Genomic DNA, 18,630 nt, shown 5'->3' on the forward strand with positions numbered 1-18,630 from the left:
TATTTTTGCTTCTGTCAATGCTGGTCAGCATGAGCTGTCATGTGTTTATTGGTCTTGACAAATCTGACTGGTTAAAATAAAATCTCAAAGTTGTTTGATTTGTATTTCCTTGAGTACTAAGGATATTGACCATTTCTTTAAGTTGTGGTGGATAGGCCTGGTGGTGTTTGTATGCTGATGCTAATTCCGCTCTCCTGGAATGGGTTGCGAACAAGTAATGAGTCACACTCAGGTGACTTCTTGTGAAGCAATCCCCTAATGAATAGAGGAGCCAATCTCTGGCCACATAGGCAGGACTTCTGGGTTGGAGAGGGGAAGAGGGGAAGCAGGAATGAGTTAGGTCCTCTGGACTAGGATAGTGTGAGGACAAGATGTAATTATGAGTGTGTTCCGCTTTCAATGGCAGATGCATCAGGATTCACCACCAGAGGATTTGGATTTAATAACGCTTACAAGTTAGGATTTTAGTTGTTGCTCAGAGTGATTGAGCTACCATTGTTTCTGAACTAACTTTGTGTTGTGTTTTCCTTCACGTGGTGGCTCATCTGGGTTCAAGAGAGAAAGGTACAGCAGCAAGCATGGGTTTGCCTGAAGTGCATCACAAAGGTTGTGGAGGTTTGGAAGCATGGGGCTGGCATGATATCAACCCACCAGTAGGAACTTAGTGAGCTGGGTAGAGAGATTATGGAGCACTGAGTCAGAGTCTCCACGAGATAAAACAGGTCGGCCATTGCCCGCCAGTGCATGGCCTGCCAATCTGCCGGGGCAGAGAGTTGCCAGCACAAGTGTGGGAACATGCTGTTTTGTTTTGTTTTGTTCTGATCCTTCCCACAACAGCTTCTCAACCATTTGATTGCTCATTTGAGAGATCTCTGTTTAGATCTATACCCAATTTCTTTATTGGGTTGTTTGTTTTCTGGATTTCAAGCTTTTTGAGCTCTTTATATATTTTAGATATTAGTCCTCCATCAAATGCAAAACTCAAAAAGACCTTTGCCCATTTGATGGATCACTTGAAAACCTATAACAGTAGAAACAGAAAAATACATACATACATACATACATACATACATACATACATACATACATACAGTGATTTAAATGGAATCTCAAAATAATATGGAAGAGAGAGCCCCAGCTTGATATCTCCTGTCAAAAGAGAACACACAAAATAAAGTTTCTAGTATCAAGAATGCATTATATCTAATCAAGTTGTAGGACAAATGGTCTTGATGTGATTCCCAAACAAAAAATGCCATTGGCAAGGTTACCGATTGCTCTACACATACAGATGGTAAGGCCCTATTGCTGATGACAACACCTACAGAATTTCTTAAACCAGAGAAGTCTAGGTGTTTCCTAGCAAAAGTCTTTACCCCTACTGACTAGGATTCATAGTACTAGAAAATACTCTGCATTTTACCAGTGGACAAAGGAAGAACACTTAACCAGCTACAAATGCTTGTTCTACAATAGTGACATGCCTGAAAGATATGGTAGTATAAAAGTGACACAAAGTTTGTAGGAGGAATAAACTAATAGCTAATTGGTGATACGAGCTCCTTGATGAGATAAAACCCAATGATGGGAGGCCAAGTACTTGAGTCTGGATAGGCCATGGTCCAAGAGTAAAACCAATTAACAGAATGCTAAAAGAATATAGTATGAAAATGACTTATAATGGCATTCTTATATACTGAAAGTTCTGTGACTTGGTTTTGCCAGACAGATTTACTTGCAAATCTTCATTGTGATGAGTCATTTTTCTGGTTTGGGGCCTCTGGTTTCTGCTACATTCTAATACTGAATCCTCACTAGGACTCCTCTTGGATATCTTGTTATTCCCCTGTGTCATGGAGATTTTAAAGCTTTGGATGTTCAAGTCACTTCATTTAGTCCAGAAGTTCATAGATGGTGTTGATGTTCGGGTGGGAAAATTCAGAGTCTTGGATCTGGGCTGGGTAGACACTGAGTTGGTCATACCAGCAGCTCTCTTTTGCCCATGCCATTAGGGGCACCTCTTCTGCTTTGTCCTGTTGAGGTGCAGTGCCAACTTTACTGATTTCACACTCTCAAGGCCAGCTCATCTTCCTGCCACAGGTAGCTATATGGGCATTTCTTTTGCACTCACGTCATCACACATCAGATGATGGGCAGGGACAGTACTCCTTTGCTCATGCCCTCCAGGCCTCCTCAAGTGAAGACTAGGGCCATCTCTCCTAAGTATCACAGCTAGAAAGCTGCAGGACCAGCTCTCCTAGTCCCACATCACCAGAGCCAGCTCTCTCATGCTGCCCAGGTGAATGGCACATTAGCACACTACAAAGACATCAACATGACTGCAGGCATAAACCCAGTCCATGGACATCCACATGGTCTTTGGTAGTAACACAGGCCTCAGATACCCTGGTTGTGATAGAACCATTGACACAGACATGACATGGCAGCAACATGGACTAAATATCATCATTGCCTCAGATGGCAGCACAGACAACTCAGATCAGTATGTACCCTGTCAGCAGCATTGCTGATAAACATCAGAGGTTCTCAAGTGGCAGCCCGGACATTGTCATCCACATGGCCTCTGGTGGTAATTTGAGCCACAAACATTAATACATACCCTAGTTGTAGTACCAAAATGAACCCAGACAGGTCCCTAGTCAGCAGCCCAGGTCTGAACATCACCATGACCCAAGGTATTAAGCAGGCTGGCCATATCTGCTTGTTCCTCACCATCATCATGTCTCCATATCTACCTCTCTCCACAGGGCACAAAATGCTCAGCTATACTTTCTCTCCCATCCCTACAATACATACTCCATCTTTCCCATCTATCGATCATATAGTCTCTCATCATACTGGTCCCTGGTGCCCTGGGCCATGGATACTGAGGTGGGTACTTGGGTATCTCTCTTCCAGCTGCACCAATTATGGACTTTCTATGTGTGCAATTGTATGTGTCTCACTAAGCCTTGTCTTCAACCGTGACATGCCTGTAAGATTTGCTAGAATAATAGTACTTTTTGTCTTGGAATTTTTCTTTGAATCTTTCTCTTCTGTTTGTTTGGTTGTATTCTATCGCATTTTGTTTTAGCTAATTTTACTTTATTATTATTTATGGATGCCTGTTTTATCTAGAATATAAAGGGAAAAATGATGTGGATATGGGTGGGTACAGGAAATGGAAAGGATCTAGAAGAGAAACGGTGGTTAAACCATGATAAGAATAGATTACATTTTTAAAATCTACTTTCAAGTAAAAACATATTCAAAATAAAATAAAACAAACTTCTCTGAGAAGTAAAGTATGTTTAAATGTCCAGTACATGGAGAAAATACAGAAAATACAATTCTGCATAGTACATAACACTCTGGACAAGACCATACTAATTTACAGTACAAGAGAGCATATATCTGCTTGCCTGAAGCCAGAGTTCAAGGCACTGGGCAGAAATGAATTTTGGGAATACAAAACCCCGTAAGGGTTTAATGTTTCTCTCATTTAGGATTTCTATTGTTGTGATGAAATACCATGATCAAAACAAGAAAAAGCTTGGGGAGGAAAGGAGACATTTTTGCTTGCATTTTCACATTGCAGCCTACTACTGAAAAGAGTCAGAACAAACACTAAAGTCCAGCAGAAACCTGCAAGCAGTAGCTAATGCAGAGGCCATGGGTGGGTGCATCTTTCTGAAAGCTCAAAATGGCTTGCACAGCCTGCTTTCTTACACAATTCAGCACTATCATACCAGGGGTAGTAACACCCATAATGGACTGCACTTTCAACATCAACATCTAATTAAGAAAATGCCCTGTAGGCTTGTCTAGAGCCAGAAGTTATGGGGGCATTTTATCAGTGGAGGCCCTCTATATTCAGATGATTCTAGCATGTATCAAGCTGACATTGTCATCTTATTGAGCTCAATGGCTCTATAAGAGATGTACATACCTATTAAAACTTGTTTTTCTTATGACTTACAATGGGCATATTTTATTATATCCATTCTCTTCCAGCAAGATTTTAATTTTTTAATATCAGAGAAAATCAAAAGACTTTCAAAACTAAAGGACATTACAAGTGAGTGCATGGCATAATCCTAAACGTGAAGTCCTAAATATAAACAGTGACATGATCAGAAAGCACAAATATAAATTTGGATTATAGATTAGATCATATTATTACAAAAATACCACATTTCTTCATTTTACCATTCAATAAGATGCTATAAAAGAAATTGCAGGCTGGAGGGATGGCTCAGTGGTTAAGAGAATTGATTGTTCTTCCATAGGTCCTGAGTTCAATTCCCAGCAATCACCTGGTGGCTCACAACCATCTGTAATGGGATCTGATGCCCTCACCTGGTGTGTCTGAAGACAGCTACAGTATACTTCTATATACAGAGCAAATAAATAAATCTTTAAAAAGAAAAGAAAAGAAATTGCTTGTTTTTAGAAAATATTTATGGACAGTTTAATGTTATTATCATCATCATCATCATCATAATTATATTTCATAACAGAGTCTCACACTAAGGCCCACAATGGCCACAAACATACTATGTAGCCTAGACTGCCTTCAAACTCACGTACCTATAAATTATACCTCTGAGCCATTGCATCTAGCTGGCGTCAATAAATATTACTGCAACTATGGGGTTTCCATTTATCACCAAATGCATTATATTGATCAGGGAAACAGAGACAGAAAGACAAACACATACACACACACACACACACACACACACACACACAAACACACACATACACACAGAGGGAGGGAGGGAGGGAGAGAGAGAGAATAAGAACACATGAAATATGAAAGGTTGTATGGGTTCACTAAAATAGCTTGGCAACTATCATCAAGTTATAAAATTATATTTTCCAGCAAATAAAAAAATTTTCAGGTTAATTCTCCTACCTCCAAAAAATAAAAATAAAAAGTTACCAACCAACTAACAAACAGCAACTGCATCCTGGTTCTTAAGTGATTTCAGAGCAACAGGTTATAGAAATGGATTATCCTAGTGATGATTAAGAATGTGAGTGATTGTCTGAGTATTGTATATTGTTCTGTGTATAATTCAGGAAACAGAGTGATTCTTCAAAGCTTAGGGCAAAGAGTGTCCATTCTTCAGACACAAGCTTCTCTGTTTACCAGGAAGGAAGATGGCTCCTGCTCTGTTAAGTCTGTTGTCAAAACATTTCTTAACTTTCATCTTCATCCCTCTGCAGAGCAGATTGAGTTCTGTGAATGAATGATTCAGCTGTTAGGTAGTCACAAATCTTCACAGGAAACAAACAAAGATGAAAACATTCCATTTTTACCTTCCCTTGGCACAGCTCCCTGGAATAGGGAATTTATTCAATCTCTTTTCACAAATACAACCATGATTTCTAGCACGGTCATCCTCTTCTGTAGAAAATGAATTTAGATATGCACACTTTTCTCTATTAGGTACTGAATTCCTTGCTGCTGAAACACTGTAAAACAAATAAAAATAATGGACAGTGATTTACATTTGAAACTTACACTGATTTAAACCATTATTTTTTCAAGTTAAAGTTTATTGACTAAAATATGAAGAATATGAAAAATTACTAAGTGTATCACTAGAAGTTTCTCATTTTCTCTAAACTCATAAAAATTGCCTTGGACCAATGACATGGCTCAATGGGTATAAGCCATTCACAACAAATCTGACAATCTGAGATCAGACCGCAGATACTAAAGAGTAGAATGAGAGAAGTGACTCTTTCAAGTTCACTCTTGTACACATGTGCTGTGACATGTGCCCATACATGTGTATACCTTCACACAAAAATAAATAAATCTAATAAAGATAGAAATTGATCACAAATCAACTTCTTATCTATTGCACATTGTTGATTTTTAGTCCTCAAGTAATATACAGTTTCAGAATCACTAAGAGATGACTTTAAATTATGCTTCCCTATGAAAATTTTTGCAGCAATGAAAAATAAAAAGAAGAAATAAATATGTGGCACACAGGGATCTTCTGTGACTGTGTTTTAAGAGAAATGTATAGAGGGAGTAAAGTCACAGAGGAGGGGTTGATACAGCTGTTTTGGTTGATTTCCTCCCCCATCCCCTCTTAGAGCTAATGAATCTTGACTGAAACAATGTGATTAACTGACTTCTCTGTATTTAACATTCTATAATATCTGCAGGATGATAAATTGATACTAAAAATTCCTTCCTGTGAAAAAAATAATTTAAAATTAAGATATGAATCAAGAAATGGGTACCTCATATAAACAGGCAGGACTCACATGGAGCGATAAAGACATCAAACCACCCACAAAACCTTCAACCCAAATTCTGTCCTGCCTCCAAGTAGTGCAGGGAGAAAGATGAAGAAGAGACTGAGGGAATGTCCCAGCAATGACTGGCCCAACTTGAGACCCATCCCATAGGCATGAACTAATCTCTGGCACTATTAAGGATATTCTGCTATGATTGCAAACAGGAGCTTAGAAAAACTGTTCTCTGAGAGTCTCCACCCAGCAACTGACTGAAACGGATGGAGAGACCCACCACCAAACATTCAACCAAGTTTAAAACTTCTTGTGGAAGAGTTGGGAGAAGGATTGAGGGACCCTGAGGAGGTAAGGACTCCATAGGAAGCCCAACAGGGTCAACTAACTATCCCTTGGAGTATCCCAGAGACTGAAATACAAGCCAAAGATTATACATGGACTGGACCTAGCCTCATGCTCCACACTCACATGTGGAGCAGATGTGCATCTTGGTCTTATACACACTGAGACTACAGTAGAGCTGAGACTTGGAAAGTAACAGCAGAACATGTCAGACAGCCATTGTCTTAATAGCCAGGAAAAGATGAATAATCAATCTATGAAAATGATCATTCAAATACTAAATAATGTATGCAGACAGATGCACTGGTATACAGCTGTAGTCTCAGCATATGGGAAGCAGAGGCAGGGGGATCAGACTTTGTTCACTGGGCAACACCGTGAGATTGAATCAGGCTAACATACTGACAATCTGTGTCAGAGAAGATGAACCAGGGAAAGAAATCCACAGGGATGAGATGGCAGAGGGATAAATCTTCAATGAAACTTTGCTCTTCTTGAGCCCTGTATAAGCCAGGGAGAAGTAGATTATTTATATTTATCAGAGGAACAGAAAGAGAAGACAAATAAAACTAAGAGAATTGTGAAGCATAAACAGAACAGGGAGGATACAGTGGTAATGAGAATACACATTAACCAATTATATGTAATTATGAGTACAATCAATAAAGCAGTGTGTTGAACATAAGTAAAGAGGAAAAATCATATCACACATTAACTAGACAAAAATACACACTAAGCACATATTCTGAATCATAAGCTCTTAACTTTACCTCTATGGTGAAGACCATCTAGAATTCCACACAAGAAAATCAAGTTAGGCTCAGTTGTTTAGTAGGTTCATTAGAAGCTACCATTGTAATATATGTACAAGCTTCTGCTTCCACTGGATAAAATGTCAAAAAACCTTCCTAATTAAGGTGGAAGCCTACCATGACCTGACAGTTCATCTGACCTTAGAACAAAATGGAAAATTTCTTTAATCAGCGGGACTTCCCCTTCTTGACCAAATTTGGAGATTTTTTCCATTTTTTATTAGGTATTAAGCTCATTTACATTTCCAATGCTAAACCAAAAGTCCCCCATACCCACCCACCCCCACTACCCTACCCACGCACTCCCCCTTTTTGGCCCAGGCGTTCCCCTGTACGGGGGCATATAAAGTTTGCAAGTCCAATGGGCCTCTCTTTGCAGTGATGGCCAACTAGGACATCTTTTGATACATATGCAGATAGAGACAAGAGCTCCGGGGTACTGGTTAGTTCATATTGTTGTTCCACCTATAGGGTTGCAGTTCCCTTTACTTCCTTGGGTGCTTTCTCTAATTCCTTCATTGGGGGCCCTGTGGTCCATCCAATAGCTGACTGTGAGCATCCACTTCAGTGTTTGCTAGGCCCTGGCATAGTCTCACACAGGACAGCTATATCTGGGCCCTTTCAGCAAAATCTTGCTAGTGTATGCAATGGTGTCAGCGTTTGGAAGCTGATCATGGGATGGATCTCTGGATATGGCAATCACTAGATGGTCCATCCTTTCGTCACACTTCCAAATTTTGTCTCTGTAACTCCTTCCATGGGTGTTTTGTTTCCTATTCTAAGACGGGGCAAAGTGTCCACACTTTGATCTTAGTTCTCTTGAGTTTAATGTGTTTAGCAAATTATATCTTATATCTTGGGTATAATAAGTTTCTGGGCTAATATCCAATTATCAGTGACTACATATTGTGAGAGTTCCTTTGTGATTGGGCTACCTCACTCAGGATGATGCCCTCCAGGTCCATCCATTTGGCTAGGAATTTCATAAATTCATTCTTTTTAATTGCTGAGTAGTACTCCATTGTGTAAATGTACCACATTTTCTGTATCCATTCCTCCGTTGAGGGGCATCTGGGTTCTTTCCAGCTTCTGGCTATTATAAATAAGGCTGCTATGAACATAGTGGAGCACGTGTCCTTCTTACCGGTTGGGGCATCTTCTGGATATATGCCCAGAAGAGGTATTGATGGATCTTCCAGTAGTACTATGTCCAATTTTCTGAGGAACCACCAGACTGATTTCCAGAGTGGTTGTACAAGCTTGCAATCCCACCAACAATAGAGGAGTGTTCCTCTTTCTCCACATCCTCGTCAGCATCTACTGTCACCTGAATTTTTCATCTTAGCCATTCTGACTGGTGTGAGGTGGAATCTCAGGGTTGTTTTGATTTGCACTTCCCTGATGATTAAGGATGTTGAACATTTTTTCAGGTGCTTCTCTGCCATTCGGTATTCCTCGGGTGAGAAATCTTTGTTCAATACTGAGCCCCATTTTTTAATAGGGTTATTTGATTTTATGTAGTCTACCTTCTTGAGTTCTTTATATATATTGGATATTAGTCCTCTGTCCAATGTGGGATAGGTAAAGATCCTTTCCCAATCTGTTGGTGGTCTTTTTTTTTTTCAATTATGAGTTTATGATATATTTCTGAAGATACAGTCATAATTTTTTTCCATTTTTTATTAGGTATTTAGCTCATTTACATTTCCAATGCTATACCAAAAGTCCCCATACCCCCCCCCACTCCCCTACCCACCCAATCCCCCTTTTTGGCCCTGGCATTCCCATGTACTGGGGCATATAAAGTTTGCAAGTCCAATGGGCCTCTCTTTGCAGTGATGGCCGACTAGGTCATCTTTTGATACTTATGCAGCTAGAGACAAGAGCTCCGGGGTACTGCTTAGTTCATATTGTTATTCCACCTATAGGGTTGCAGTTCCCTTTAGTTCCTTGGGTGCTTTCTCTAGTTCCTCCATTGGGGGCCCTGTGGTCCTTTCAATAGCTGACTGTGAGCATCCACTTCTCTGTTTGCTAGGCCCTGGCATAGTCTCACAAGAGACAGCTATATCTAGGTCCTTTCAGCAAAATCTTGCTAGTGTATGCAATGGTGTCAGCGTTTGGAAGCTGATCATGGGATGGATCTCTGGATATGGCAATCACTAGATGGTCCATCCTTTCGTCACACTTCCAAATTTTGTCTCTGTAACTCCTTCCATGGGTGTTTTGTTTCCTATTCTAAGAAGGGGCAAAGTGTCCAATATATATAAAGAACAGAAGAAGGAAGACGCCATAAAATCAAATAACCCCATTAAAAAATGGGGCTCAGAACTGAACAAAGATTTCTCACCCGAGGAATACCGAATGGCAGAGAAGCACATGAAAAAATTTTCAACATCTTTAATCATCAGGGAAATGCAAATCAAAACAACCCTGAGATTCCACCTCACACCAGTCAGTTGGCTAAGATCAAAAATTCAGGTGACAGCAGATGCTGGCGAGGATGTGGAGAAAGAGGAACACTCCTCCATTGTTGGTGGGATTGCAAGCTTGTACAACCACTCTGGAAATCAGTCTGGCAGTTCCTCAGAAAATTGGACATAGTACTACTAGAAGATCCAGCAATACCTCTTCTGGGCATATATTCAGAAGATGCCCCAACCAACAAGTAGGACACATGCTCCACTATGTTCATAGCAGCCTTATTTATAATAGCCAGAAGCTGGAAAGAACCCAGATGCCCCTCAACAGAGGAATGGATACAGAAAATGTGGTGCATTTACACAATGGAGTACTACTCAGCCATTAAAAAGAATGAATTTATGAAATTCCTAGCCAAATGGATGGACCTGGAGGGCATCATCCTGAATGAGGTAACCCAATCACAAAGACCAAAGTGGTGGTGGTCTTTTTGTCTTATTGACGGTGTCTTTTGCCTTGCAGAAGCTTTGCAATTTTATGAGGTCCCATTTATCGATTCCTGATCTTACAGCACAAGCCATTGCTGTTCTATTCAGGAATATTTCCCCTGTACCCATATCTTCGAGGCTTTTCCCCACTTTCTTCTCTATAAGTTTCAGTGTCACTGGTTTTATGTGGAGTTCCTTAATCCACTTAGATTTGACCTTAGTACAAGGAGATAGTAATGGATCAATTCGCAATCTTCTACATGATAACAGCCAATTGTGCCAGCACCATTTGTTGAAAATGCTGTCCTTTTTCCACTGGATGGTTTTAGCTCCCTTGTCAAAAATCAAGTGATCATAGGTGTGTGGGTTCATCTCTTGGTCTTCAATTCTGTTCCATTGGTCTACTTGTCTGTCACTATACCAGTACCATGCAGTTTTTATCACAATCACTCTGTAGTTCAGCTTTAGGTAGGGCATGGTGATTTTACCAGAGGTTCTTTTATCCTTGAGAAGAGTTTTTGCTATCCTAGGTTTTTTTGTTATTCCAGATGAATCTGCCGATTGCCCTTTCTAATTCGTTGAAGAATTGAGTTGGAATTTGATGGGGATTGCATTGAATCTGTAGATTGCTTTTGGCAAGATAGCCATTTTTACTATATTGATCCTGCCAATCCATGAGCATGGGAGATCTTTCCATCTTCTGAGATCTTCTTTAATTTCTTTCTTCAGAGACTTGAAGTTCTAATCATACAGATCTTTCCCTTCCTTAGTTAGAGTTACGCCTAGGTATTTTATATTATTTGTGGCTATTGAGAAGGGTGTTGCTTCCCTAATTTCTTTCTCAGCCTGTTTGTCCTTTGTGTAGAGAAAGGCCATTGACTTGTTTGAGTTAATTTTATATCCAGCTACTTCACCAAAGCTGTTTATCAGGCTTAGGAGTTCTCTGGTAGAATTTTTAGGGTCATGTATATATACTATCAGATCATCTGCAAAAAGTGATATTTTGACTTCTTCTTTTCCAATTTGTATCCCCTTGATCTCCTTTTGTTGTCGAATTACTCTGGCTAGGACTTCAAGTACAATGTTGAATAGGTAGGGAGAGAGTGGACAGCCTTGTCTAGTCTTTGATTTTAGTGGGATTGCTTCAAGCTTCTCACCATTTACTTTGATGTTGGCTACTGGTTTGCTGTAGATTGCTTTTATTGTGTTTAGGTATGGGCCTTGAATTCCTGATCTTTCCAAGACTTTTATCATGAATGGGTGTTGGATTTTGTCAAATGCTTTCTCAGCATCTAACGAGATGATCATGTGGTTTTTGTCTTTGAGTTTGTTTATATACTGGATTACGTTGATGGATTTCCGTATATTGAACCATCCCTGCATCCCTGGGATGAAACCTACTTGGTCAGGATGAATGATTGTTTTGATGTGTTCTTGGATTCGGTTAGCAAGAACTTTATTGAGGATTTTTGCATCAATATTCATAAGGGATATTGGTCTGAAGTTCTCTATTTTTGTGGGGTCTTTTTGTGGTTTAGGTATCAGAGTAATGGTGGCTTCATAGAATGAGTTGAGTAGAGTACCTTCTGTTTCTATTTTGTGGAATAGTTTGTGCAGAACTGGAATTAAATCTTCTTTGAAGATCTGATAGAATTCTGCACTAAACCCATCTGGTCCTGAGCTTTTTTTGGTTGGGAGACTATTAATGACTGCTTCTATTTCTTTAGGGGATATCGGGCTGTTTAGATCATTAACCTGATCTTGATTCAACTTTGGTACATGGTATCTGTCTAGAAACTTCTCCATTTCATCCAGGTTCTCCAGTTTTGTTGAGTATAGCCTTTTGTAGAAGGATCTGATGGTGTTTTGGATTGCTTCAGGATCTGTTGTTATGTCTCCCTTTTCATTTCTGATTTTGTTAATTAGAATGCTTTCCCTGTGCCCTCTAGTGAGTCTGGCTAAGGGTTTGTCTATCTTGTTGATTTTCTCAAAGAACCAGCTCCTCAATTGGTTGATTCTCTGAATAGTTCTTCTTGTTTCCATTTGGTCGACTTCACCCCTTAGTTTGATTATTTCCTGCTGTCTACTCCTCTTGGGTGAATTTGCTTCCTTTTGTTCTTGAGGGTATCATCCTGAGTGAAGTAACCCAATCACAAAGGAACTCGCACAATATGTACTCACTGATAAGTGGATAATAGCCCAGAAACTTAGGATACCCAAGATATAAGATACAACTTGCCAAACGCATGAAATTCAAGAAGAACGAAGACCAAAGTGTGGACACTTTACCCTTTCTTAGAAATGGGAACAAAACACCCATAGAAGGAGTTACAAAGACAAAATTTGGAGCTGTGACGAAAGGATGGACCATCTAATGACTGCCATATGCAGGGATCCATCCCATAATCAGCTTCCAAATGCTGACACCATTGCATACACTAGCAAAATTTCGCTGAAAGGACCAGTTATAGCTCTCTCTTGTGAGACTATGCCGGGGCCTAGCAAACACAGAAGTGGATGATCACAGTCAGCTATTGGATGGGTCACCCAGCCCCTAATGGAGGAGCTAGAGAAATTACCCAAGGAGCTATAGGGAACTGCAACCCTATAGGTGGAACAACAATATGAACTAACCAGTACCCGGGAGCTCTTGTCTTTAGCTGCATATGTATCAAAAGATGGCCTAGTCGGCCATCACTGCAAAGAGAGGCCCATTGGACTTGCAAACTTTATATGCCCCAGTACAGGGGAACGCCAGGGCCAAAAAGGGGGAGTGGGTGGGTAGGGGATTGGGGGGGGGTGGGTATGCGGGACCTTTGGGATAGCATTGAAAATGTAAATGAGGAAAATACCTAATTAAAAAAAAAACAAGCAGTGGGAGTGGGGGGTGGAGGATAATGGGGCGGAGGGCATGGGGGACTTTTGGGATAGCATTTGAAATATAAATGAAGAAAATACCTAATTTTAAAAAAAGAAAAAAAAAAGAAATGAGGAACTCTGTGTGAAATGAGAGGAAAACCTTTGCACACGATCCTCTCAATTCCTGTACCAGTGTTAGAGTTTGCAGGGTTCTGGAAACTCACGGTTTAGATGGTCTATCACCAATCTGTTGCGATTCCTCTTTGCTTTCGTGATGTGTCAGTGCAATCCAGTATGTGTTTCTTTGAAGTTGGGATTTAAGGAACTTCTGTAAAGTAAACAACACACCTTATGATAAGATTTCCATCAGTTTGGTAAAAGAACAACCAGGAAACTTCCTAGCTATTTCTATCAGTTCTCTAATGTCCTGTCAGCAGGAGAAAATTTCTAAAGTAATTTCACATGAGTAGCTCATTTCTGTTAAAACCAATGTCAATAAGCTATTTAAGATGGTTGCTTCAGGTTCTAGTAATAAATAAAACAAGTAAATAATTAAATAATTATTAAATTAAATAATTTGTCATTAAATAATTTGTGACTGTGTTTCTTAGACAAAGTCTTGCCACGTAGCTGAGGCTGGGCTTGAATTCACAATCTTCCTGCTTTAGGACGCCAAGTATACACTATACACTGGCTTGTTAAATAATTTCTGATACTTTATTAAATTATTCAAGTGATTTTTCCAAAATCTACAGAGGCATGTACAAAGTGTTCTTCATAAGTGATGTCCTGTGTTTAAAGCAAACCTACTAAGATGAAAACTCCTGTGCGAAAAGCTGAGTATTAAATTCCATTCTGCAGAGAAGAAGCCTTTCATAGCTCAGATTCAAAAGGGACAGAACTTGAGATGGGAAGGCACCTAGAAGTACTTAGTATGTCTTACATGTGACAGTCATGGTGCATAATGTTGCATTAAATTTCAGAATATATATCATAGTACAGGTTTAAATTTAACTATGTATACTGTATCTAATTGAACTTTATATTAAAAATTATAATGCCTGGTCTGGCCCCAGTGAGAGAAGATGCACCTAACCCTTGAGAGACTTGAAGCCCCAGGGAGTGGGGAGACCTGGTGGGGTGGATGTGGAGGGTGGAGACATTTTCTTGGAGACTGGGGAGGAGGTATGGAATGAGGAACAGTCAGAGGACAGAGAGGGAAGGCAATAAAGACTGGACTGCAAAAAAAAAAAAGGTAATTAACAAAAAATTATAATAATATTATAGTATTAATAATGTACTTGTGTGGTTGTTTAAATGTGTATTAAACTGATATATAAATCTTCTACCATATTATAAATTGCAAGGCTTCAAACTGATCCTGCAAGCATTTCTCCAGGAAAATATAATTTCCATATTTGTAGAGATTTCCTTACTAATGAATGTAAACAGACAATGTCAGTTCCTTGGCCACTTTGGTTTTTTTTTTAAATACCAGTTTCTACAGATAGACATTTTATGATGCAAAGAATATTATAAAGTAAATGTTATAGACATATTCAGTTAACTGGTATGACTATTTAGTTGCATGGTTCTCACATAATTTCTCATTTGGAGATAGACACAGTGGTTAATTACTCTCCCTGTTGCCATTCAATTACTCATCTCAAACAGTCACATTACTGAGTTCCAAAGAGTAAGCACTAGGCATCTGCCTCTGGGGCATTAGTTGGCACTCTTGGTCACAGGTTGTGCTGATCCAAATGCTTAAACTTTATCAAAGAAAGACATGCTTCTCTAAGGCACTCTGTTGCAGACCACTGAGGAAGGGAGGAGATTTCAAACATTCAACTGTCTCTTTAGTAACAAATCTCTTCATAACTGATGCTGAGTCCTGACTTTCACTGGAGAACAGGAAAGAGTCATCTAGGAGATTATTACTGAACAGTTTTTGCTCACATTGCAGAAACACCACACACAACCCATGAAGGACTCTTAAAAAAAAAAAAAAACACTTGTATGGGTTCATATCTTATTATCTAAGGTTTAGAAAGAGAGACTCTAAGGATAAAGAAGGATGTAAGGGTCTATAATACCAATTCATCCTCATCATTTGTCTTCAAAAGAGTTAAGTTGTAAGCCTGGCAGATCTGTTTACATCCTTTCAATTTTTTATCATCCATGATGAAATAATAACATTTCATGCCACAGCAGAACCAGTATCCTTCCACTTGCTTGCCTACAACAGAAAGGGTGAATGATTAAACTTCCCATTTTCTGATATTCTGATATCAGAGTGTGTTTATGATTAAACATCTACTAAATAAGTAAAATCTCACAGCTCTCAGAAATTGAGGTTATACAATGCCCAGAGAACCCTGTACACCCACCCTCTATGCAGAATTGTTTAACACGATAGAAAAGGTAGAGAAAATGTAGCAAATACACTCAAGAGAATACTATTTAGCCTTGGAAGTGACATAAAGCCTTTCAGGCATGACATTTTATAGCTATAATGCCAGCACCCCACAGAGTGAGGCAGAAGAATCGCCACCAGTGTAAGGTCATCTCAAGCTCACCAGTGTAAGGTCATCTCAAGCTCAGTACTGAACTCCTGGACAACCTGGGCTATCCAGTGAGTTTCAAGTCAGCCTGAGCTACACAACGAAACCATGTCTCACACCCATCTCCCCCCCCCCAAAAAAAAAGAGATCCTGACCAAATGCAATCAACTGTGCAGTAAGTGTCTCCCAGGCAACTCCTGCCTGCTGCTCACCTAGTGTCAGGATACAGTGTCTATTATCAGGAAACTCACTACTAAAGAGACAGCAGGGTCTTTGTAATCTCCTGTCTTTCTCACAAATATGTAATAAAGTCCCTCAGAGAGACATGGAGGAATTGGAGACTGTGGTGCAAAGAGAAGCATGTCAGCCCCAAGTCCATCCTTTATGATTCCACTCAGATGAGGTCTCTAACCCAGGCCAACTCTAAGAAGCAGAGGTTTGTGAAATGCCAGGAGCTGGAAGGCAGTATATAGAGGGTGGAATTCTGGATCTGAAGTAAGGCACAATGCTCACAGAGGTCCATATGCTACTTGGAGCTGTGCTGTAGTCTCTATTAAATGTTCTTGCCTTAAGACACATATAAAGATCTCTTTGAAGGTGATACTCTTCTGATTAAGGTAAGGCCTTCAAGGGTATATATCCTCACATGCTCAAAGGTGACAAATTGAGTACATGAAAATGTGTATAGTTTATATTGTATTAGTATTTCAATATGATTATTTTGTTTGGTGAGGTTCTGGGAATGGTCATGATCTCTCAGTGAACTTTAGCACCAACCTTTGCTTTTCTAGAAAGAAGTATCACAGTATAGCTCAGGCTGGACTGGAATTTGTTTGGTTGCACTACCAGACCTGAGCTCTGGAGGATAATTAATCCCCTTGCCTGGACTCCTGAGAGAAAAATCTATGCTCATACTTTTTTCAGTGATATGACCTAGAATGCTCACTGGCCCTTTATCATCCTCATTGAAGCTTAGATCCACACTTGGTGCCACAAGGTTCCCAGTCCAATCCTCATAGATCACACCAGCATCTCCTCTCTCACTTGGTTGAGGGGAACAGGCACACCCCCTTCTTCCAACACTGTCTTTCATTTTCAAATGACCACTTTCACTCTCACTCAAAGCCTCTTCAACATAACCATTACTTGAATCAGGAAGAGAAAGGTAATTCTTGCTAAACTGTCTATCATCAGACTCAGATTTATGCAAAATATTCACCACTTAATGAACTGAGTAGGAAGTTTGCCTAACCCTTTTACCTGTTGAAGTTCATTACCTGCTTACTTTATGGTCAGATTCACCTGGAAATCACTTCAAAATACAATGAAGCAGTCGGCCTGGGACAGCCTGCAGAGGCAAATTGCACATGGTCCCCTGAGCCCCACTGTCTATCTCTGGGCTTACTCACCAGTATGGAGGACCCCTGACAGCCTGCTTATTGCTGAAACCTTAGGAGGCCCCAAGACTAACTTGGAACTCTGCTCCACCAATCCTATCCCAGTCAGATCTGCCCACCATGACAGTTGGGTCCAACTGGGACACAGCCTGCAGAGTGAGGTCCACTCAGGACACAGCCTATAGACTGGGGTCTGCCTGAGACACAGCCAGCAGAGTCTGGCACTCTGACTTTGATTGTCTGCTTCATGGCTTCCTCCACCTTCCGAAGAAGTCCTGCTGCCATCAGCATCGTTCAGCTAAAACCAGGGAAACCCAGGTGCCAAAAGGATAGCATAGAAAACACAATCAACAAGACTCAGGGAAATATGGCATCACCAGAACCCAGCTATCCTGAAACACATCCTGGACCTCCTAATGAAACTGAAGCACAATAAAGATCTTAAATCCCATTTTATAAAGATAATAGAGGGCTGTAAAGAGGACATGAATAAATAAATCCCTTAAGGAAATACAGGAAAATGCACACAAACAGGTAGAGGCATTAAAAGAAGAACCAAATAAATATAAAGAAATACAGGAAAATACAATCAAACAGATGAAGCATTTTAATAAAACTAAGAATTGAAAATGGAAATAGACACAAACTGAGTCAGTCCTGGAAATAGAAAACCTAGAAAAGAGGACAAGAACTACAGTGTATGCATCACCAACAGAGCACAGGAGATTGAAGAGAGAATTTCAGATGTAGCACATGCGATAGAAGAAATCAATATATCAGTCAAAGAAAATATAATACCTAAAAATTTCATAACGTAAAACACCCAGCAAATTTGGGACACTGAAAGACCAAACCTATGAATAGTAGGAATAAAAGAAGATTCCTAGCTCAAAGGCAAAGAAAATATCCTCAAAAATAATATAGAAGAAAATTTCCCTGACCTAAAGAAGGAAATTAATATAAAGGTACAAGAAGCATACAGAACACCAAACAGACTAGACCAAAAAGGAAAATCATATGTTCATAATAATCAAAACAATAAATATACAAAGAAAGCATTTTAAAAATAGCAAGGGATAAGACCAAGAAACATATAAAGGCAGATCTATTCTAATTACAAATGATTTCTCAACTGAGACTCTAAAAGTTAGAAGGTCTGGACAGAGATCTTGAAGATCCTACAAGACCACATTTCATTCAGCAAAACTTTCAATCACCATAGATGGGAAAACCAAGATATTCCATGTCAAAACCAAATTTAAACAATACCTTTTTACTAACCCAGCCCTAAAAAGGATAATAGAAGGAAAACTCTAACTCAAGAAAACATGAAAAATAAATAATTTGACAGCATTAAAAGCCAAAAAAGGAGAAACACAAACACACATGCTACATCCACTCCTGTATTGACTCACGTGGCACGCCTGAAAGCCTGAGAGCAGTCCTGAGACAAAGAGTTTCAAGGAAACTT

At 39.7% G+C, this 18,630-nt stretch overlaps 1 protein-coding gene across 7 annotated transcripts in view; it reads right to left on the reverse strand.

Moving 5' to 3' along the window:
• Klra2 (killer cell lectin-like receptor, subfamily A, member 2) overlaps positions 1–18,630 on the reverse strand; it is a 48,747-nt gene that overhangs the window by 15,814 nt on the left and 14,303 nt on the right. For 2 of the 7 annotated variants that reach the window (XM_006505644.2, XM_017321414.1), the window contains exons 4-7: positions 15,295–15,437; positions 13,423–13,526; positions 5,326–5,481; positions 4,954–5,245 (exon numbers count right to left, since the gene is read on the reverse strand). In XM_006505644.2, the coding sequence (XP_006505707.1) occupies positions 5,206–5,245; positions 5,326–5,481; positions 13,423–13,526; positions 15,295–15,437 (443 nt within the window). In that variant the 3' untranslated portion in view covers positions 4,954–5,205. Of the gene's footprint in view, positions 1–4,451; positions 5,246–5,325; positions 5,482–7,023; positions 7,123–13,422; positions 13,527–15,294; positions 15,438–18,630 lie in introns of those variants that run through there. The other 5 variants (NM_001170851.1, XM_017321416.1, XR_001785100.1 and 2 more) reach the window with 5 other exon arrangements.

Source organism: Mus musculus, chromosome 6 (genome assembly GCF_000001635.26).
Source record: "Mus musculus strain C57BL/6J chromosome 6, GRCm38.p6 C57BL/6J".
Classification (NCBI taxonomy): domain Eukaryota; kingdom Metazoa; phylum Chordata; class Mammalia; order Rodentia; family Muridae; genus Mus; species Mus musculus.